The sequence below is a fragment of the Lonchura striata genome, chromosome 1, assembly GCF_046129695.1.
Source record: "Lonchura striata isolate bLonStr1 chromosome 1, bLonStr1.mat, whole genome shotgun sequence".
Taxonomy (NCBI): Eukaryota; Metazoa; Chordata; class Aves; order Passeriformes; family Estrildidae; genus Lonchura; species Lonchura striata.
The window spans coordinates 381,562-403,610 of record NC_134603.1 but is presented as its reverse complement, the minus strand read 5'-3'; the positions used below and the strand labels follow the sequence as shown (position 1 = coordinate 403,610).

General features: G+C 46.8%; 2 protein-coding genes across 3 annotated transcripts; one reads left to right on the top strand and one right to left on the bottom strand.

Annotated features, from left to right (window-relative positions):
• Positions 1–876: 876 nt before the first annotated feature.
• Positions 877–7,842, top strand: FAM83H (family with sequence similarity 83 member H). Its single transcript, XM_021544411.2, has 4 exons — positions 877–1,337; positions 2,689–2,853; positions 3,187–3,311; positions 4,987–7,842. Exons 1-4 carry the CDS (start codon positions 891–893, stop codon positions 7,634–7,636), a joined length of 3,387 nt encoding a protein of 1,128 aa, XP_021400086.2. The 5' UTR covers positions 877–890; the 3' UTR covers positions 7,637–7,842.
• Positions 4,917–22,039, bottom strand: MAPK15 (mitogen-activated protein kinase 15). 2 transcript variants are annotated; one of them, XM_077781605.1, is made up of 13 exons: positions 21,938–22,039; positions 19,237–19,335; positions 18,932–18,961; positions 16,513–16,603; positions 16,243–16,373; positions 15,435–15,598; positions 14,372–14,511; positions 13,822–13,879; positions 12,912–13,049; positions 12,586–12,691; positions 11,867–12,170; positions 11,474–11,616; positions 4,917–5,875 (listed from the first exon to the last, which is right to left on the bottom strand). In XM_077781605.1, exons 1-13 carry the CDS (start codon positions 22,004–22,006, stop codon positions 5,870–5,872), a joined length of 1,479 nt encoding a protein of 492 aa, XP_077637731.1. In that variant the 5' UTR covers positions 22,007–22,039; the 3' UTR covers positions 4,917–5,869. The 2 variants fall into 2 exon arrangements, with proteins under 2 accessions (XP_077637731.1, XP_021400083.2); XM_021544408.3 differs by lacking the exon at positions 4,917–5,875 and adding an exon at positions 8,760–10,021.
• Positions 22,040–22,049: the final 10 nt, after the last annotated feature.

The following is a 22,049-nucleotide window of genomic DNA, read 5'->3' as shown; positions in this document are numbered from 1 at the left end:
CCTCAGTGGTGGGCTGCAGGAAAAGAACATTCCAGCACTGACATTCATTCAGAGTCTAAAGCCAAAGTGCTTTGAGCATTCTGTGGATCAATCAGATACTGCTGTTGTGGCACAGCAAACTTTTCTTCCAAAAATGGGTTAAATCAGATTTGTCTATAGTCTCAAAAAATTGTCCCCTATAGACAATTACCAAATATTGTGTTTGAGCCCCTTTCAGCTGTTTTTTCTTAACATGAGGAGACTGAAGAAGTGATCACATCCCTTGTCTTTTATTTCTTCATTCATCTCATGGAGATTCTTCTGCCTTCTGACTGTGTTACACCAGCAGAACACCCCTGCACCTGCGCACTACCTGCTTCTGTTCACATCCTGAGGTGCTGACAATACCCAAGCCGTAAGGGTCCAGAGGGTACCCTTGTGTTCAGGCAGGTGCTTTTGGTTTAGGGCCACATTACACATAGTAAATAAATTCTGTAGCATTTGGAAATTAATTTTAATGGGGTGTAGATAATAGCCATCTACAGCTTTGCTCTTGACTTTTAAACAAACAATAAATTGAAGCTTATGAACCAGCAGCCTAAAAGAGAAAGTTGATCATTCTGTTGGATGCATTGGCCTTGCTTATCCCAGGGCTGCTTGGCTGATTTGTACTGTATTTTGGCCCAAAACAGTTAACTGTGTGAAGGTAATGGTTAAGTGACTCACACCTTTGCCTAATTTTAGGCTCTCATGCCTTTGGATTGAACTTTCTCCGGCATTGCTCCATGTTCTTTTAACCTCTACCTTTGCTCTCTGAGGAGGCTGTGTTGAATGTGTTGCTGTCATGCCACTGCTGTATCTGAATATAAAAAACAGATGTTTTTTATTTCCCTGCAGCTCTCCCTCCCCTGATGGCTCGTCGATCCCAAAGCTCCTCACAGGGGGACAATCCCCTGGACCCCAACTACCTTCCCCCCCACTACAAGGAGTACTACCGCCTGGCCCTGGATGTGCTCACAGAGGAGGGCAAGGAGAGTTACCAGCGCTTCCTGGCCGAGGAGGCGGCCCCCGATTTCCTCTGTGGCTCCGAGGTGGATCACATAATCCAGAACCTCCAGAAGCCCCAATACGCCAACCAGGAGGGCAGCACGGACACAGCGGGGGACAATGATATGGATGGATCCTCTGGGACTTACTGGCCCATGAACTCAGATCTGGCCGTTCCTGAGCTTGACCTGGGCTGGCCGATGGTCTTTGGCTTCAGGGGAACAGAGGTGACGACACTGGTGCAGCCACCCCCACCAGACAACCCCAGCATCAAGGAGGAGGCTCGCAGGATGATTCGAGCAGCTCAGCAGGTGAGGCAGGGAGAGCCCAGCTCGAGCAGAGGTAAAATCACACGTGTGCCAGAGAAGCATCAGGATAGGGAATCATAGTGCCGTCGTTTGGGTCAGAGGGACCTTAAAGCTCATCCATTTCCACCCCCCTGCCATGGGGATGGACACCTTCCACTAGCCCAGATTGCTCCAAGCCTTGTCCAAACTGTTCTTGGACACTTTCAGGTATGGTGCAGCCAGAGCTGCTCAGGGCACACTGTACCAGGGTCTTATCCCCCTCACAAGGAACAATTTCTTCCCAATAGCTCATCTAACTGCCCTCTGGCAGTGTAAAGCCACTCCCCTTGTTTTGTCACTCCAGGCCCTTGTCCAAACTTCCTCCTGAGCTCTCAGTGCCACTTTAGGCGCTGGAAGGGGCTGTAAAGTTTTCCTGGAGCCTTCTCTTCTCCAGGCTGAGCAACATTAGGTCCTCTGCTAATTCCTTTAACTTTGCTTCCAGAACCTGACAGAGGAGCAGGATGATTCAAATCCACCACTGACTGCACCAAAGCTTGTTGCTGCTCTGCTGTCATGGCACCATGTCCTAGGCCATGCTAAAATACACCAAGAGTTCACAGAATCCCAAAACATTAGAGATTGGAAGGGGCCTCTGGAGCTGGTCCTGTTCACCTCCCTGCTCAGAGGAGGTCATTTAGAGAGGGTCACTCAGGATGTGTCCTTGAGCATCTCCAAGGGTGAAGACTAAACCTTTCTAGACAGTCTGTTCCCATGTTGATGGTCTCTTTAGAGTCCCAGAGGCTTTTCTGTAACCTAATTGTAATCTCCTGTGTTTCAGTTTGTGTCCTGTTCTCTCCCTGGCAACACTGAGAAGCGTTTTACTCCTTCCTTTTGCCCTTTCCATCAAGGATTTACACTCAGGGAGCTGGGAGGAATGGGAAGATAGACCTATGAAGCTGCTTCCCATAAAATCAGCACATGGATGCAGCTGCGTAGTGGCTGCCTGAATGCTGGCCAGGAAGTTACCTAAAAATAGCACTGGGATGTTGGAGTGGGGTGACCAGCTCCATACGCCATCCAGTGTGATTACATGGCCAAAAAAATCATGGAATTACTGGATTGATGAGTTGGGAAACACACCACATGGAGGTTTCCCCTCACCTGAATACACAGAACATGCACCTTCGTGGACAGAAATTCTCCTTCCAGTTTGGGGCCCACAGTGCTTAATGGGACTTTTAACTGGGATGTTTCCTGCTTCAAATGGAAGCTGAGATGGAGACCCTGCAGCTTTGGGGTGTGAGAAGCTGGGATACACGGTTGGTCAGGGCACGAGGCAGCACAGTGGCTCATGTGTCCTGCATCCCTTCCCCAGGTGGTGGCCATCGTGATGGATGTTTTCACTGATGTGGATCTGCTGTTTGAGGTGCTGGATGCTGCTTCTCGCCGCGTGCCTGTCTACATCCTGCTGGATGAAATGAACTCCCAGCTCTTCCTCGACACAGCTGCCAAGTGCAGAGTCAACCTGAACTATGTGGAGGTGAGCAAAGACCTGTCCCATCTGATTGGTGTCCTGAGGGGATGTGTCCTGCCACACAGAGGGCCAGTATGGCAGGAAACACCTGAGAAAGGGGAGAACGGGCAGTACCCTGGTGACAGATGAGTGTGAAGAAAGTGAGGAGAGCTGGCGCGACACAGGGTGAGGGCTGGAGATGTGCAGAGAAAGGGGTTTGTACATTGGTGTGTCTGCAGGCAGAACCACTGGAACTGGATAATCTCAGTCAGGGGTGGATGGAGGTTAAAAGGAGGCAGGGAAAGAGGGGCAGGAAGGGAATGAGGGTCCCACCTGAGTTGGTGCCTTTCTGGTTTGCAGTTCCTGAGGGTGAGGACAGTGTCTGGCCCAACCTACTACTGCCGCACGGGGATGTCCTTCAAGGGGCACCTGAAGGAGAAGTTCCTGCTGGTGGACTGCATGGTGGTGCTGAGTGGCAACTACAGGTGAGGAGCCCCGTCCAGCTCAGAGAGAGAGAGATTCAGGTGCTTTGTGCATGGGGCTGGCTGCAGAGGAGCTCAGCTCCCATCTGATACATTCCAGGGAGAATTTGCCATAGCATAAGGAGTGTAGGATTTGCATCTTAGACTGGACCAAATGAACTTTGACCTCCACTCACAGAATAATCAAATCACAGCATGGTTTGTGTGTAAAGGGACGTTAAAGCTCATCTTGTTCCACCCCCACAGCCCCACATGGGCAGGGACACCTTCCACTATCCCAGGCTGCTCCAAGCCCCATCCAGAAAAAATTGTAAGAATCTGACTAAAGTGCACATTCCATGATAATAAGATTTCACTTTGGTTTTTTTTTCCTGATGTTTGAAAATAATTACATATGATGCTGTACCAAACAACCCACTGTTCTGATTGGATAATTTCTTGTTTATGAGAGCATCAAGTAAATTGTTCAGGACTGCTTCTGCCACACTCCCATGTGCTTTGGGCTTTCCAATATTGTATCATTTCTGAAGTAGGAAGTTGTGGAAGTGTTCAGGATGAGGCTTAATGAGGCTTGGAGCAGCCTGAGCTAGTGGAAGGTGTCCCTGCACGTGGCAGGGGGTGAAACAAGGTGTGGTGGTTCCTTCCAACCCAAACCAGTCTGGGATTGTGAGAGACAGACTGCTGAATTGGTAAAGCAGCATTTTGGCATTTCCTCATGGATATCAGGGACAAAAGTTTTGCTCACTGAAGGACACTGAGTAGCAATTTTTTGGGAAAAATACTCCATTTTGTAGTGGTGGTAGATGCACCAATGGAAGAAGGCCTTGAGCCCAGACAACCCCAAACCAAGCTTCCTTCGCATTAAGAATTAAAAAATCTGTCGTGTGGGAAAAAAAAAAAAAAGACAGTAATTCTAAGGGTTTTGATTAAGCCCAGCAGGCAGCCAAGCCTCACAAAGGTATCCCTCATGATTCCCAGGGATGTGGTAGGGAACTGTAAAGGTGAGAACACTCCTGGGTTGTGATACAGTTGTAACAGCTGCAGCAAACCTGCACACACAGACTAGGCAAAGTAAGGGATCCCTTCCCTGCTCCCCATCATTCAGCAGATGGGGAAGAAAAGGCAGAGCCTGACTTGGGAAGATGAACGCCATATTCCTCCCCCTTTTCCAGTTCAGCTCCTTCTGTTCAGTCCCCTCAAACTGTGTGGGTGGAAGAGCTGTGCCATCCCAGGAATAAGATCTTGGGTTTGTCTTTTTGGAGGTTCCTGTTGGCACATCTGCCAGCCTTTGGGGTCCCCCTGACTGGTGTCACCTGCCAGGTGCTGAGGGGACATGCTGACTGTTGCTTAGGTCATTACTGACAGTGCTAAAGACAGGAACATCTGCTTCACACAAGGATTATCATCAGCTCACTCTGGGTGACATGACTGATTGGCTTTTTAGAACAGAAATCAGTTATTGGCTTGTAAAACTCTGCAAAGATGTGATCACAATCAATCAAGCTGTTAGGTTTGGGAACAGTCTTGTGTATCACGTAGCTGCAGGGGAATTGTCTGCCCCTAGTCTTTTGCCCTATTTATGCCCAACCAGAAAATTTAGACTTTGCTTCAGTTAAGCAAATGTTTTAATGAAAATAGGTACAGCTGAGTTAATCCATTACTTCTGTTCTCTCTTCAGTTTCATGTGGTCCTTTGAGAAGATTCACAGGAGCATTGCACACATCTTCCAGGGTGAGCTGGTGGCCAGCTTTGATGAAGAATTCCGCATTTTGTTTGCACAGTCGGAACCTCTCGTTCCTCCAGCCAACGTCTTGGCAAAGGCAGAGAACACGTTTGCCATGGCTCCCTTTGGCAATAACATGCCTTTCTTCCCCAAAAAAGGCCCCCTGATGTTCCAGAGGGATGAGAGTCTCTTCCCCTCCTTCATGGACAGGGTGGATTCGGACAGGTACTTCCTGTCCAATTTCCGGCGGGACGACATGCTGCGACACACTGTGGAGGGGTCAGCCATGCGGATGTACAAAAAGGTGGAAATGGAAAATTCCCAGATGGATCCAGTCAGGGGCTTCCTCCGTTCCAAGCAGCTGGAGCTGGATGCTTTTAAGAGACACAGTTTTGCAGAAGGAACGTTTGAAAATTTTGCTTCTGCCAAGCAGTACACCCGGCAGATGTTCATGAACAACATGGACGAGTTCAAAATCCAATCCAGTCATTTCCAGAAGGACCAGTTCTACCAGTACCAGTTTGAACATCCCCATCTTCCTGGCAGACCTCAGGGATTCTTTGAGAGAATTCGAGGGGGGAGGCCGGGATTCAATGAACTGGAAGACTATGGAGAGGGACCCCGATACCCTGAACTGGAGTCCAGTTTCCCACAGGAGGGTTTCCCCCTACGGCTGGATTATGTGCCCTCAAATTCTTCCAGGGAGGTGAGACACGGCTCTGACCAGCTGAACCCTGCGGGCAACAGCCCCATGGGAATGATGTTACGGAGGCAGAACATAGGACAGAAATTCATTTGCCAGACTTCTCCCACGCAGAAGCAGAGCCTGGAGCAGCGCCTATTCCTACAGGACAAGGATGAAGAGCAGGATGACGACAAGAACATGCAGGAAAACAGAACAGGGTTACGGAACTGGAGGATTTCTTCATACCTCAGCGCATACCAGTCTGAACCAGATGAAGGGCTCCCGATGCCGATGGAGTCCGAGGCATATAATGATGCTCTTGGGGATCCCCTCACAAAGCACCCCACTGACCTTGTCCCAGCCTTCAAACCCCCCACACCTTTCAGTAGCAAGCCACTGGGAATTGACAGTGCCAAGGAATCTGCAGATCCTGACAGAGCAGGTGAAGAAACCTCAATAATGAAACCAGATGCCTTCAGGTCCAGGATAAATCCCTTGATCCAGAGGAGCTCCAGGCTCAGGTCCTCTCTGATTTTCAGTGCTGCCAAATTAGATCAGCCCAACACCACAATAGAAAAGGTGCAGATGATCCAAAAAGAGCAAATGTCCAGTGAGTTAACAAAGGACAATGAAACCATCAAGACAGCTGCCTCCTCCAAAGTGGCTGAGCTGCTGGAGAAGTACAAAGCTGTAGGCAAGGACATGGAACGGGGCACAGTCACCCACACCAAAGCTGTTTCGGGTTACCTACAGGAGGAATCTCAGAATACGGAGAAGAAATGTACCAAATCTGTGCAGTATAAGATCCTGGAGAGCAGGGTGCTGGACTCCAAAGACTCCTGCAGTACTTACAAAATGCATGGAGAGTTGGACAGAGCATTTGGAATGGCCTCATCCACCCCCCAGCTTGGGGACACATTGAGTAAAGATCCCCTGGCACATCTTGGCACCAAGGTGGACAAGCTGTCATCCCGGTTTTACCCCATCGAGAACAAACCTCATATTCCAGAGAAGGAGAGCCTGATATTTGTAGGAGACACTCAGAAATTGGCTCTTCCAGAGAAGAAGGACAGAGTGACTTTCAGAGAAGACTCTCCAAAATTAGTCAATGCAGAAATGAAGAAACCACAGATGAGGACAAGTACTACATCCTCAGTTCTAGAAAGCCTGTCTAGAAGTCCAGGGTCTGACAGCTCCCTCAACAAATCTGAGGAAGACTGTTCAAAACAAGAGCAAAATCCCATGGAGTTTTTAAGAAAAGGGTCACTACGGCTGAAGCAGCTTTTGAACCCAAAAGGTGAAAAGAAATTGGAGGAGGAACCTGCTTCTGAGAGTGGGAAATGTGACAAGCAGGCAGTGGTGCTCAAACGATCATCCACAGGGGACTGCCAGGAAGCAATGGAGGAAGAAAAACCCCACAAATTCACAGCACCACTCCCCCCCAAGAGCAACCAGACAACGCAAGGGAGGTTCCCTTCCTCCACAGCCAACATCCTGTACAGCAGCAACCTGCGTGATGACACCAAGGTGATCCTGGAGCAGATCTCTGCCAACAGCCAGAAGAACAGAGCTGAGCTGGCCAAGCAGCTGCCATCCACCAGCAACCCTGACCTCTCCAGGTCGACCACAAGCTTGGAAAGAAAAGGGGAAAAGGAGAAAAGCTGCAACATACACAGGTCTGAGAGTTTTGGGAGCCAGAAACGGAACCTGCAGCGGCAGCCGTCAGAGGACAGAGACACCCTCCTGAAGAAGATGGAGAACATGCGGAAGGAGAAGCGAGTCTACAGCAGGTTTGAGGTGTTCTGCAAGAAGGACGAGCACACGAGTCCCAGTGAAGAGGAATATGACACAGATGCCAAAGACAAGAAAATGGGAAAATTCATGCCCAAAATCCTGGGGACCTTCAAGACCAAAAAATGATCCTAGAAATCCTATTTAATTCCATTTAATCACTGACTATCAAAGGGAAACGAGGAAGAAACTTGTCTATGATGGCAATGCTCTTCTTGATTAGTGAGCAGAAATGTATCCAGCATGAGCCTCCCACGGCAGTTTGCTCAATAAAGTCAGGTGGTATCAAACAACCTTATCACAGTATGTTACAAATAAAACAATTAAAATGCCAACGTGCTTAAAAAACAACTCTCCATTACTGTACAAAACTAAGAGCCTCTGTTAAACCCAGGGAATATTTTCATCAGACAAAATCATTCAAATTTCGGAAAAAAAATGAAAATCAGAAAATTGAATATTTGAGTTTGGGACAGAAAAGATAAATACATACAGACACACACACACACAGGTAATTGGAAAAAGTACTTAAAGCTCAGTGGTTTCTCAGGTGCAGTTAAACTTTTTCTGTATCTCACAATGAATCAGACAGAGGAGGCACCTTTTTGAAGGTTTACATACCAAAAAAAAAATAGCTGTAATCAATGTTTTGGCCTAATCTGTGGTTCTGATCTTCTCCAGCAGCACAGGTCCAGCTATTGTATTTACCAGTTCCTGAGCCTGCGGAGTCTGGTTTGTTCCCGTGTGTAAAGGGAATTACGCGCTTTAGGGGCTGAGCTCAAAGAAGCTGCTGAGGTGCTATTGATGGAGAAGGGCTTGTCTTTAGGAGGCCTTTTCAGGTGAGTCTGAGTTTAAATAAGCATCTAAAGTCCTGCCTTTGCCAAGCAGTGACTTCCTTGAGAGTTTTAAGTTCATGAGGTTCATGAGGTGACAGGTCTGGAACAGCTGAGAGAACTGGGGGGAATAACAATCATTCATCACAGGTAGAGTAAAACCTCAGGGACAGAGACAAGAGCTTCAAGGTAATGAGGAAAATGTATCCAAAATCACCACTGAAACAGGAGCATAAAGTTTCCTGTAGTTCCACTCTAGACTGGCAACACCTTTATGATGTCTCAGCAACAGTATCTCATGAAACTTTGCCTTCTGAAAGCAAAACCAGTAAAAATGACGAATTATTCATTGAAGAAGACAGCCCTACCAATAGCCCGTTTCCCTCTCAACACAGCAAATGCTGCTTGAAAGACAAAAATTTTCTGCAGTGCAATATAAAGGATTTATTTTTACAATATTATCCCAATATTACATACTAGAGAACCTGTTAAATATTGTAGAAGAACCCACCTGTATTTCAAATGTTTTTCTACTTCATTTTAACAAAACCAGACTATAATGAATTCTATTCATCTAGCCTAGAACAGTCATCGAAATGAGTGAAAGGCTGTAAGATTATCTCTGGAGAGTTAGGTCTTCATGGTCTTCAGAGAACAGTTACCTGTTCTGCTCAAAAAAATATCCACAATTTAGGCAGACTGCTGAAGAATCCTGAAGTGGGTTGGAAAGGACTTTTTAAAGGTCACCCAGTCCCAACCCCTGCCTACCGTGGCAGGGACACCTTCCACTGTCCCAGGTTGCTCCAGGCCCCGTCCAGCCTGGCCTTGGACACTGCCAGGGACGGGGCAGCCACAGCTCCTCTGGGCACCCTGTGCCAGGGCCTCCCCACCCTCACAGGGAAGGATGTCTTCCCAACACCGCATCCATCCCTGCCCTCTGGCAGTGGGAAGCCGTTCCCCTTGTCCTGTCACTCCAGGCCCATGTCCAAAGTCTCCCTCCAGCTCTCCTGGAGTCCCTTTAGGCATTGGAAGGGGCTCTGAGATCTTCCTGGAACCTTCTCTCCTCCAGGCTGGACACTTCCAGTTCTCCCAGCCTATCTCCAGAGCAGAAGGACTCAAGCCTTCAGAGCATTTCCTTGGTCTTGTGCTTGGCTTTGTTGAATTCAGGAGGTTCCCCTGGACCCCAAATATGTCTAAAACTCACTCAAGTATCAGAATAATGCAGTTTTCTGTGTTTTTTGCAGTAATTCAAACAAAGTGTGTGTTGTGTCTATGCCTGCTGTATCCTTGCCTGCTGAGACTGGAAGGCAGAGGAGTGGGATTCTCTTTCCTATGAGCTCGTCCAGAGGAGAGGAGGACATTGTCCTAAGCAGTGAATAAAGCATTTCCTCATAGTTTGCTCTCCCCTGGTGCCCTTGCTCAGTCAAAGGCTGAGGGATAAGCTGTACTTCACCTGTCTGCAACATCTCCACTGTCACTGCTCAGGGCTTTTGGGGACCTTTGCTATTGGAAGGCTCTGCAGTGCAGATTTACTGATGGTTCCATAGGCCTGAGAGTAGCTGCCCATGGATGCCCTTGGATCACCCGCAGCTCCCACGTTTGCAGTGATCTGGAACATCTTTTTACTGGGCTTCAGAAGGGTACGAACATCTTTGCTGTGACACTGAGTGTTTCTGGGATTCTGTGTGAGAAAGAAAAGCCAGGAAAAGTTAATAAGCTGAAATTAGCTTTCTGGAATGCAAACAGGACACAGGTTTGTCTTTGGTCAGCATTATCCTCTCAGGAAACAAACACAAACTCAGGGCACGTGTAGGCTGATCTTTTCCCTCTTCTGCTCTTCTTGTCATAGAAAATTGGTCACAATTCTCTACAGATCCTTCCAAATGCATTGGTCATGTGTAAACCTACATGTGCAGCAAGCTCCACAATCCTATCTTGGAGAATTAATGGCTTCTCTTTCTCTCAAAACATTTTGGAAGGGATTCCAAATCAGAGGGGCTGAAAGGAGGGCTACAAGTGTACTACTAGAAATGCTTGAAGGTTTCTGATAACCTGGACTACTGGAAGGTGTCCCTAACCATGGCAGAGGGGTGGAACGAGATGAGTTTTTAGGTCCCTTCCAACCCAAGCAGTCTGTGATTCTGTGAATCTGTGCTGCCTCCTTCCACACTCTTCCTCTGTCATAAGCTTCCTCCATCAGCTCTGCAGGTGCCAGCAGTCACCAGGCAGCAGACAGCCAGCTCAGGAAGGAAAAAAGCAGGAGCAGGAGGTCATTAAAGAACCCAGTGAGGGGAAGGATTTTTCCAAGGAAGCATGGCCAAAATCAGGGAAGAGGGAGAAGCAGAGAGGACAGGACTGACACCCTCACAGCTCAGCAACAGCAACCCATTAGATCCACAGAATCATGAAATCAGAGAATCACTTAGGTGGAAAAGCCCTCTGAGGCTGTGGAGTCCAGCAGCTCCCCAGCACTGCCAAGGCCACCACTGACCCCTGTCCCCAGGTGCCACGTCCACGTGGCTGTTAAATCCCCCCAGGGATGGGGACTTCCCCCTGCCCTGGGGCAGTCTGTTCCAGAGCTGCACAGCCTTTTGCAGGAGAGATTTTTCCAATATCCAACCTCAACCTCTCCTGGAAGCACTTGAGGCCGTTTCATTCTGTCACTTGTCTCCTGGGAACAGATCCTGATCCCCCCCCTGGCTGCACTCTCCTGTCAGGGAGCTGCAGAGAGTGAGAAGGTCCTTCCTGTGCTGCCTCCTCTCTACAGCTGCTGCTGCTGCTCCAGACCCTCCCCCAGCTCTGTTCCCTTCTCTGGACACATTCCAGCCCCTCAATGGGGCCCTCCTTTCCTGTTGTGAAGATCCCAAACTTGCCCCCAGGACTGGAGGTCCCTCAGCAGTGTCTAGCATAGGGGAGAGGTACTGCCCTGGGTGTCTGGCCACTCCGTGGCTGCTACAAGCCAGGTGCCACTGGCCTCTTGCCCACCTTGGCACCCCTAGGCTCATGTTCATCTGCTCGCATCAGCACCAGTGGGTGACCTTTTCCAGCTTTCCAGCCACTCTGCCTGGAGCACTGCAGGGAGTTGCTGTGACCCAGGTTACCACAGATAAGGGCTAGAAATTAAGCTACTCACATTGTAAAGGTTCTGCACACCTGTAGGAGAGAGACGAGTGATTGGCCATGTGATTTGTCTCCCCAGTTTCTCATTGTTGGAGATTCTGGACTGTTGAGGTGGTGCAGAACAGTTCCTGATCCCAGCACCAGGATTTGCATTTCCTGCAGAAGGAAAAACATGAGAGAAAGCAGGAAAATCAGAAGAACACAGAAGACATTGACTGAGGCAGGGACAGTCCCACACTCGACACTCATTCAACAGTGTTTTGTTCTTATGTCATTTCCCTCCCACACTTCCAGCCCCTCATTTTACCATGCAGATTCCCTTCATTTCTTTTACAGCACTCATTCACTGCTCCCCACACCAACACCCCAAGGTGGGTTACACCTGGTGTAGGAGGGTGGTACCCACTCTGCACAGTGGTGTGTGTGATGGGGTTGTATACCATCACACCCATCTGTGATCTCTGATAGACAGCTCTGGCCTGATCCTTGCTCTGGCTGGACCCTGCTGCCTGGACCCCAGCTGTGACTCCAGGATGCACATGTGAAGGGTTTAGCAGAGGGGGTGTTGGGTCTTCCTGGCCTTTCCTGGTGGGTACAGCCACTGAGCTGAAACCTGGCAGAAGTGTGCTGGACTCAGACTGGATCAGCTGAGTATTTTCTCCCTGCCCTTGCTCCTTTGGAAAGCTCTTTGACTTCTTTTCAAGGATCATCTGCAGAACAGAAAAGCTATTTAGACTTAACACCACAATACAGCAGAAAAATAAAACATCAAAACACAGAGGAATACTTAAAAATATCTGCAATTTTATTTTACAGAGTAAGTAACAAGTATAATTTTGGAACTAGATGATCTTTAAAGTACCTTTCAACACAAACCATTCTGTGCATCTTTCTCAGACATCATGTTTCAGAGATTTTTCTTTGCCCTGTGGGAATTTTACATGCAAAGGTCTCTCAAAGATTAGGACAGTATGGAACTGATCAAACACCCAGGTGTAATGGTGCCAGCAGGTATGGAAAGCCCAGGGGAATACAAAGACAAGACAATGACAGAATTTGTTAAGTATGTGCAAGAATGGCAGGTTACCTGAAGGATTAGGAGTTGGGAAAATAGGATGAAAGTACCTCATATAATTTATTTCTATATTCTGCCACAGACAGCTGGACATCATCACCCAAAGGAAGGATCACATCAAAGTCCAAAGAGGGCTCCCTGGAAGGACAGTGGAACCTAAGGAAATGAGAACACATCATGTAATTCACTGACTGGAAACAGATTATTAAAATTTAAACAGGATTGTTAGACAATCTTGTGTAAATAGTATTGGAGAAAATAAAGAATTAGCTTTGCCGCTTTTTCTGTAATGCATTTGAAGAAAATTTGTGCTAAGAGCAGGTTTTTAATGTCTCAGAAAACATCAGAGGCAGCTGCCCACTGGTGTCACTCTCACCTGCTCACATAGGGATGCTGCAGAGCCTGCTCTGCTGTGAGCCGTTTGTCAGGGTTAAAGACCAGAAGTTTCTTCAGCAGATCCAAGGCAGGCAGTGGAGTGGAGGATGGGAAAATCTCCTCAAATGCTACTCGCTGCCTAGAAGTCAGAAAAAAATTATACAAGCTCTCAGTGTCTAATTCCCAGTGAAGGCAGGAGTGACAGTTCCAGGATCACATCAAGGTGACAGCAGGCACGAATTCACTCACAAAGTGTGTCATAATCACTGAATCCTAGAATGGTTTGGCCAGAAAGGGACCTTAAAGCTCATCACTTCCCAGCTCCATGATCCCACAAATCTAGACCTGAGATTATAGAAACATACTTCTCTGTAATTTCCAGAGAAAATGAAATTTAAAAATCTGGTTTTGCATTTTGAAATCCTAAATACAATTGTGAACATAATGAAGAAAGTATCTTGAAAAAAAATCAGTTTTAAGCACCAAATCTTACTCATATTTTAAATATTTTTTATTTAAGGAGACAACTTAAGAGCCTCTTCCAGAGCCGTAAGAAGCTCAAAGGCAGCTGGAGAGGGACTTTGGACAAAGGTGTGGAGTGACAGCACAAGTGGGAAGGGCCTCCCACTGCCAAAGGGCAGAGATGGATGGGGTACTGGGAAGGAATTATTGCTTGTGAGGGTACTGAGGGATCAAAATGATTTCCTGGAGAAGTTGTGGCTGCCCCATCCCTGGAAGGCCAGGCTGGATGGGGCTTGGAGAAGCCTGGTCTGGTGAAAGGTGTCCCTGTGCATGTCAGGGGGTGGAATGAGATGAGCTTTGAGGTCCCTTCCCACCCAAATGGTTCTGTGGTTCCATGACTCCAGGGTTCAACATTAGATGCTCTGAGACACAGAACCCCTCAGGCTTACCGGGAACTCATGTGGTTAATAACTGAGGCCTTGTACTCTGACTGCAGAGCCAAAATATCTGCAAGAATAAAAAGATGCTGTTACTGCCAAGATGAGGATTAGCAGAGCCACACAGTTTATGAAGGAAAGCCAGTATTTGATATTAACATAGGAAATTATTCACATATAACTCGGTCGGAGATCTGTGGAAGGGGAATGGAATAATTATTTACAAATTTTCTAAGCTGATTTTTTAATTCCTATTTGTTAATCATACGCTTCGTAAACATGTATTCTCATAGCAACAGATGCAGAAGATATCTGAATTCCTTATTTATTCCTTATTATTATTTATTATTTATTCCTTATTATTCCTTATTATTCTACGATATCTGAATTTCTGATTTTTCTCTAACACTAACATTCAAGATGAGGATTTTCATTCCTTTGGAATGCTTCCCACTTCAGAAAGGTACCAGAATGAATGAGATACCTTCTTCCCTGACCCAGCCATGCTGCTTTCTTCCACTGATCCCCTTCTCTAGAACTTTTCCACACAGCAGGGTCCTACCTTCAGGGGATGGAGCAGGGATAACCCTCAGGATCTTCTCTATTTGGTTCATCGTTGATGTTCCAGGAAAAAGAGGCTTTCCCAGCAGCATCTCTCCCAGAATACAGCCAATGCTCCACATGTCCACACCCTTAGTGTAACTACAAACAGGAACAGAACAGAGGTAGGATTAAATCAAGCACATATTTTCCTGTACCTGCTATTCACATCACCTACATTGATTTATTTGCTAGAAAGCATACTTGGTGACTTCTCAAATATAAATGCTCACAGGTTTGAACTATAAATTGAATAACATTTGGGAATCATGAGACTGACAAGCATGAAACAGAAAGGAGATTTATCCTACTCAAAGTCTAGTCTAAGAAACCATAAAAGGGAACATATTACAGGGAAATACTAGAACAAGGTAATATATTAAAGGTAATGCCATAACCAGGTATTATATCCTTTTCATATGACCAAGAATGAAGATACACATTGTTCTTTGGTCATAATGCATGTACAAAGTAACTACGATTACTGAAGAATTGCATTTTTAAGCAAAGTCAATCCCAACCAGTGGGTATAGGACAGTTTGCAAAACATCCAGATTTAAAATTTGGGATACTAGCCTGCACCTGTTTATTGACTTTTCTGGTTTTTCATATTTAATTTTTAAAAAAAGGACTAAGCCTGACTAACAGGCAGCTGGTTTAACATTCAATTAGGGAATGTTTCGTGAAGGTCTATCAAAAAACACTGCTTCAATTTGGAAAAGAGGATTTATGTTCTCAAGCAGATTTTGTGAAGTTGTGAGTTCAAGGTAGAAGACATAAATGTGGTGGGAGAAAGGGTGACAAACGGCTCATGCATGTCCACTGACACTGTAAGAACACAGGAAGGACATGGTCATGTTCATAAGAGGTTTTTGTGTTGCAGAAGTTCAATTGTACACTGAGAAAAAAGACTGCTGACATGACCCTGCATCTGGTGACACTGCAAAGACTGAAGACTTTTAGACAAAAAAAATGTGCAAGTGGTGAAGTGCCAGGCTGCCCTCCCCTGCCCTGCCCTGGCTCACCGGCGGGAGGCCAGCAGGATCTCGGGCGCTCGGTACCAGCGCGTGGCCACGTATTCGGTGAGCGCGGGGCTGGGCTGGGGCTCGCCCCGCTGGCACAGGGAGCGCGCCAGCCCGAAGTCACACAGCTTCACACGGCACTGGGCATCCAGCAGCACATTGGAGGGCTGCAAGGGACAAGGCACAATGAGCCCTTCACTCTCTGAATAGCAGATCATTACCGAGGTTCTTTTACTAGTCTCATACTTGGAAATTTATTCATACACATGGAGACAGGCTGGGACAGCTGGAACTATGGGGATAGAAGGCTCCAGGGGAGACCTGAGAGCTCCTTCAAATGCCTAAAGGGGTGCCAAGAGAGCTCGAGATCCACTCCTCTTTTCAACAGCCTGGACGGCATACGGGGGAATGGCTTCCCACTGTTAGATGGGATGTTGGGAACTGGCACAGGGCAGGGTTAGAAGGGATATTGGGAACTGGCACAGGACATGGTTAGATGGGTATTGGGAACTGGCACAGAGTAGGGTCATATGGGATACTGGGAACTGGCACAGGGCAGGGTTAGAAGGGATATTGGGAACTGGCACAGGACATGGTTAGATGGGATATTGGGAAGGAATCCTTCCCTGTGAGGGTGGGGGGGCCCTGGCACAGGCTGTCCAGAGAAGCTCTGGCTGCCCCATCCCTGGAAGTGCTCCAGGCCAGGTTGGATGGGGCTTGGAGTAATCTGGGATAGTGGAAGGTGGTCCTCCCAATGGCAGGGGGTGGCAATGGTTGGGCTTTGAAGGTCCTTGAAAATCTTGAAATATACCTTCTGATCTCTGTGAATAACATTCCCTGAGTGGATGAATTTAGTTGCCTTCAGGAGTTGGTAAAGAATGTAACACTTGTGAATGTCTTTCAGCAAATTCCCCTTCTTAATCACAGCATGTAAATCTGTCTCTGAAATATACCAGTGATACATTTACATCAGTAAATATCAGTAGTATCATGAGCATTCACTATCAAAGTGATAACAAGGATAACAAGGATAGCTCCTAAGAGAGGCTGGTTTGAAGGCTGCTGCAGTGCTGAGTCTCACCCATGGACTCAAAGATGAGGTAGATGTCCTTGTCATTCTCTGCTTGGATAACATCGAGCAGCTTGATGATATTTGGATGTTCTCCAAATTCCTGCACAGGGAAGAGACCCAGCTGTCACAATCATGTTTTTCTTGTGAATCATAAAAAGGGACAGTAACCTATATTACACTTTGTATTACTGTCTAAAACAAACATTAACATGCTTTTTCCTCCATTAGGCTTCTTCTGAAATAAACTTTAAAAAAGGATTTAAGTTTGTTCCATAGTAGGAAACCAGTTAGTTAATAAAAAAAATAATCTCTGTTGAATGAGACATTAGTTCTAACACTCCCTCTATACCATTTATAATAAAATCCAGTTCCCTTTATGCACCTCATGTTTCCTACTGAACCCAAGAATTACTGTGGCATGAAAACAGATCATAGTTGCTATCAACATTCATAGTTAAAAACCCAAGCAATCAGAACATGCCCATCTGAGGGCTGACTTGGACACTCACAGGCTGCACTGAGGAACTGATTGCATGGAGATCAGACAGCACACAGAGATACCTGGACAGATGTACCACACTGCAGGTGGTGTCCATCCTCACGTCTCTGCAGACTGACAATCCTCATGGGATCATTAAGCTCATCCTCAGCTTTAACAGCTTTTATTTCCCACTTCTGTGCAGCCATGGACACTGTAAACACTTCATAATACTGCAACATTTATAATGTGTAACATCTAGGGAAGCTCCCAAAACAACACATTCACCTGCTACAAGGTGTGAAAACACACTCCTAAAGAAGTGAGACACAGCCAGCCCATGACACACTTTGTTTTCATTCTGAGCACAGCCACAATACCCAGGCAAATGATCTAAAGAAGGTTTTTACCCAAAAGGGGATATTGTTCTAAAATAATAGAACAATAATAATAATAATAGAATATTTAGCTAAATCTGGGCAGTGTTACTTGAGTGCTATTGAAGAAGGAAAATTCCACTGTCTCACACTGCTTTGCCCCGGAACTGATAACAGAAAGTTATGACAAAATTCTAATCTGTATTAAAAAATCACGTTACCTTGAAAAGACCTTGTCAGGGCCAGTTCTATTAATCTTTGTTTAAAGAATAATAATGCTACTAACATACTTACCAAAATGACATTCTAAAATTGGCCTAAAATACACCCGTAGATCTACAACTACACTAAACAGCTAACACAAAATCTGCAAGCAACCACCAGAGCATCAGAGAGAATCATTCACACTCCAGATATTACAGCAACTTCTCAATTAGAATAATTGAGATACATAGCATAAAACAATAACCTAGTCCATCAAATGGCCTTGTGATAAACATCAAGATTGAACAAAGCAATTAGTATGCACAAACAAACAAATGAAAACAAACATGCAGTTATGAATAATGGAGTATTTTTCACATCTTTTCGTTTCTGAGCTCTCAGTTTCAACCTCAAGAAAGAGGTTTAAAATAAGAGGGGAAACTAAAATTCTTAAAGGCTATTGAGAACCAAAAGTTATGGAAGTATGGGCTGAGCAGCACATTAACTTCCCTCTCCCTGCCCTCCTCTGCCAAGTGACTCCCCCTTTCCTTCAGAAGAAATATCCTTTTTTCCCCTGCTCCTACTCCATCCATCACAGGAGTGCTGCACCTGCAGAGATGATCGAACTTCTGAGGTAGTTAACTTCTAAGGAACTGTTTGTATTTTTAGCTTTAAAGTTTGCAGCTTCTATTTCATCCTTCAAGAATGACTAAAAAGTAAAAAAAAAAAAAAAAAATCATCTCTTTCCTACTTAACCTTACTTAAGTCTTAGGAAATTCCTCTTCTATGAGCCCTGCCTCACTTGTGTCCTTAGAAAATCACAAGTTATAACAATACTATTCCAAAATATTGATGTTTCTACATGGTAAGCCTAAGGAGGAGTGAACAGATAACTGGAATGCCACTGATAAGGTCAATCATATCAAAACAAGAGTAGTCAAGTTATTCCTTGCAGAACTTCCCATTTTGATTATTTTAAATTATTAAATTGCTTACAGCATGATGGAGGAAAACAATTTTGGAGTGTAAATCCCTCTCCCACCCCAACCATCCTCCAATCATGGCAGTTTAAATGTAAGAGAAACAGTTTCTATCCACAAAGCAGCAAGAAGCTACAGAAGGTGCTGATGTGCTGTGCAGCAGACACATTGCTAAAAATGGGGAAAGAATAAAAACAAGCCCAAATGGAGAGTGCTCCATTCTGGTGGGTTCACCCTGAAAGTCTCTTTGCCTTTCAGATGGTGCAGAAAAGTAATCAGAGTTATCAACACTAATCAGTGACTGCTGCATTTTGGATAACAATGGGAAGAAAATACTTAGACATCAGAGATAAAAAAAAATCAGAGAAGAGGGGGAACATGGACATTACCTGCAGGAACATAATTTCTCGAAATGTTCTCTAGAAATAAAGAAAAAACAGTTTATTATCACCTCAAGAAAAGAGAAGAACAGAATGCAGTTCAATGACAGGGTTAAATCCACTCCTCTTTTGTACATGCCATGATACACAAAGCTTGATATTTCTTATTTTTATCCCAATATAGCTGTAGATTGTATAATTATATATCCCAATATATGCAGACTGTGCATAATTATCTTTCAGAGACCAAAGTCCTGAAAATACCTATGGAATCCCACCATGTCTCAGAACACATCAGCACAGTAATTTCTCACCTGAGCATCTGTTCTGTTCCTGAAAGCATCAAAAATCTTTTTAACAGCAACTGTTTCTCCTGTCTGGCGGTCAGTTGCTCTCCAGACAATGCCGTAGGCCTGCAGAGAAGCAGGAACAGGTGAGCAGAGTGCTGGCACCTGCTGCAGCCCGGGCCTGGTGTGGAACCAGAACGTGCTCAGTGATGGACTGGAGCAGAGGTGATGGGCGCCACATGGAACACAGAGAGATTAGGCCAAGGAGACAGACTCAGGAGACACGCTGAGAGGGTTGGGGCTGTTCAGCCTGGGGTAGAGAAGGCTGCAGGGACACTTCAGAACTCCTTCCAGTGCCTGAAGGGGCTCCAAGAGAGCTTGGGAGGGACTTTGGACAAGGGCCTGGAGGGACAACACAAGTTGGAAGGGCTTCCCACTGCCAGAGGGTTTAGATGGAATTTGGGAATAAATCTTTCCCTATAATGGTGGTGAGGCCCTGGCACCAGTTGCCCCAAGAAGCTGTGGCTGCCCCATTGCTGGAAGTGTCCGCGGCCAGGCTGGATGGGGCTTGGAACAACCAGGTCTAGTGTAATGTGTCCCTCCCATGGCAGGGGGAGGAAATGAACAGGCTTTTGAGTCTCTTGCAACCCAGAATGTTCTGTGGTTTCAGGACTCTGTATGGAGAGCAGGCCTGAGAGGGACTTGAGGGTGCTGGTGGATGAAAACCTGGCAACTGGCTGACAACATGCACTAGCAGCCCAGCCAGCCAACCACGTCCTGGGATGCACCAAGAGAAGGACAGCCAAGATTCCACAAACCAGGGGATCGGGCCTAGCTGGTGCCAGGCTGTGACAGGCAGGTCCTGCCTGACAGTCTGTGACAGCATGACCTGGAGGGCTGCATTGATGGGATGGGATGGATGGCCCATCCATCCCCGTGGTGCGTGGGTCAGCAGGGCCAGGGTCTTGCTCTTGGGTCACAACAACCCCATGAAACATGCCAGGCTTGGGACAGAGTGGCTGGAAAGCTGGAAAAGAACCTGGTGGTGCTGGTGACAATGGCTGAATGTGAGCCCAGGTGTATCCAGCTGGCAAGATGCCAGTGGCACCTGGCTTGTACCAGCCATGGTGTGGCTGGCAGTTCAAGAGAGATCGGTCTTCCCTGCATTTGGCTTTGGTGAGATTTCCAGCTGGAGCACTGCATCCAGCTTGGCGCTGCTCAGTACAAGAAGGACACAGAGCAGTTTGAGCAGCTGCAGAGAAGGGCCACGGAGACGCTGGGAGGGCTTGAGTCCCTCTGCTCTGGAGCCAGGCAGGGACACCTGTGCTGTTCAGTCTGGAGAAGGCTCCAAGGACAACTTACTGTGCTCTTTCAGAACTGAAAGGGGGTCAGTAAGATGGATGGAGAGAGACTTTTTACCAAAGTCTGTATTGACAGCATCCCAGAATTGTTGAGGTTGGAAAAGCCCTCCAAAACCACTGGGTCCAACCACTAACATAGCACTGTCAGGTCCAACACTAAACCTTTTTTTCAATTAAAAGCTGTGTTGTCTGTTAAGGGAACGGGAACTTCTATCTGAGGTTTCCCTATTCTGGATGACTGTGATACTTGCAAATGATGATTACTCAGTCTCACTTGTGGTATAGATCCAGTGTTTTTATTTTAGGCCATAGATTTTAATCTGGACTTTCCACAGCCTAGGAATTATTATACCTTTGCACAAAGGGATCACATCCCACTCAAAAAATGCCCATTTAATGTTTAAGTACTTATCCAAAGCAAAATAACTGCAATGTATGATTCTAGTGATTAAACACTCATGTAAGGACACCAAAGCAGGCTTCCCAGCAACATGTGTGGTCCTGGAACTTGGCACCAGGACCTTTGCCACGCATCAGGCAATATAAACAGTTGTACAAGTACCTTGGGTAAGTGCTACAATACCACCCTACTGGCAACTGGGAAACAACCTCAAGTTGTGCCAGGGGAGGCTGAGGTTGGGTATTGGAAAAATCTCTCCTGCAAAGGGCTGTGCAGCTCTGGAACAGACTGCCCCAGGGCAGGGGGAAGTCCCCATTCCTGGGGGGAGTTAACAGCCACGTGGATGTGGCACCCGGGGACAGGGGTCAGTGGCAGCCTTGTCAGTGCTGGGAGAGTGGCTGGACTCCACAGGCTCAGAGGGCTTTTCCACCTCAGTGACTCCTTGACTCTGAACATAATGAGGGAAATACTTAAACATTTAAATACGTATCAACGCAATTAATGATAGCAAAGAGCTGCCGGAATAGAAAAGTAGATAACTCAGGAGGGCTTAGAGACTGCCTCAGGAGACATATCTTAGAAATTACCACTGGCTTATGTATAAAAATACATTTTATGGCGAAGACATTACTTGATGCAGCATGACCTGAAATGATGGGGTTACAGTAAATGTAGGATTTGGCAGGCACAGAAAGAATGTACTTTGAGACAGATACATGTTACTATTTAATTTTACAGTCCCCTGGAGCTCCCAGCGGGCCCTGAGCGACAGAGTTCCCACGGACGCCTGAACTCCCAAATACCCCCTCAGCACCCCGGGGCCGCCTGGAGCCCTCACGGTGCCCTGAACGCCACACGGGCCTCCCGAGCTCTCAAGGGCCCTCCGAGCTCCGGAACCATTCCAGCTCCCACAGGGCACCCCAGCTCGGCCCGGCCCCGGCCAGGCCAACCCCCGCCAGGCACTCACCCCCTTGCCCAGCCGCCTCTTGATCTCGTATTTGCGGCACACGAGCGGCTCCACCTCGGGCGGGCTCATGGCGGCACCTCCCTGTTGGCACCCGCTGCCATGGCAACGGCAC

Excerpts from the sequence above, each read along its gene's own strand:
- MAPK15 (XM_021544408.3), bottom strand. The coding sequence starts at position 22,006 with ATGAGCCCGCCCGAGGTGGAGCCGCTCGTGTGCCGCAAATACGAGATC. Across the intron at positions 15,599-16,242 it reads TTATTCACAGAGATCAGAAG|CCCTCCAATGTGCTGCTGGA; the intron begins GTATATTTCAAG and ends TGTCCCTTGCAG. Across the intron at positions 11,617-11,866 it reads CACACACACCACTGTGCAGA|GAAATGCAAATCCTGGTGCT; the intron begins GTGGGTACCACC and ends TTCCTTCTGCAG.
- FAM83H (XM_021544411.2), top strand. The coding sequence starts at position 891 with ATGGCTCGTCGATCCCAAAGCTCCTCACAGGGGGACAATCCCCTGGAC. Across the intron at positions 1,338-2,688 it reads TGATTCGAGCAGCTCAGCAG|GTGGTGGCCATCGTGATGGA; the intron begins GTGAGGCAGGGA and ends TCCCTTCCCCAG. Across the intron at positions 2,854-3,186 it reads TCAACCTGAACTATGTGGAG|TTCCTGAGGGTGAGGACAGT; the intron begins GTGAGCAAAGAC and ends TCTGGTTTGCAG.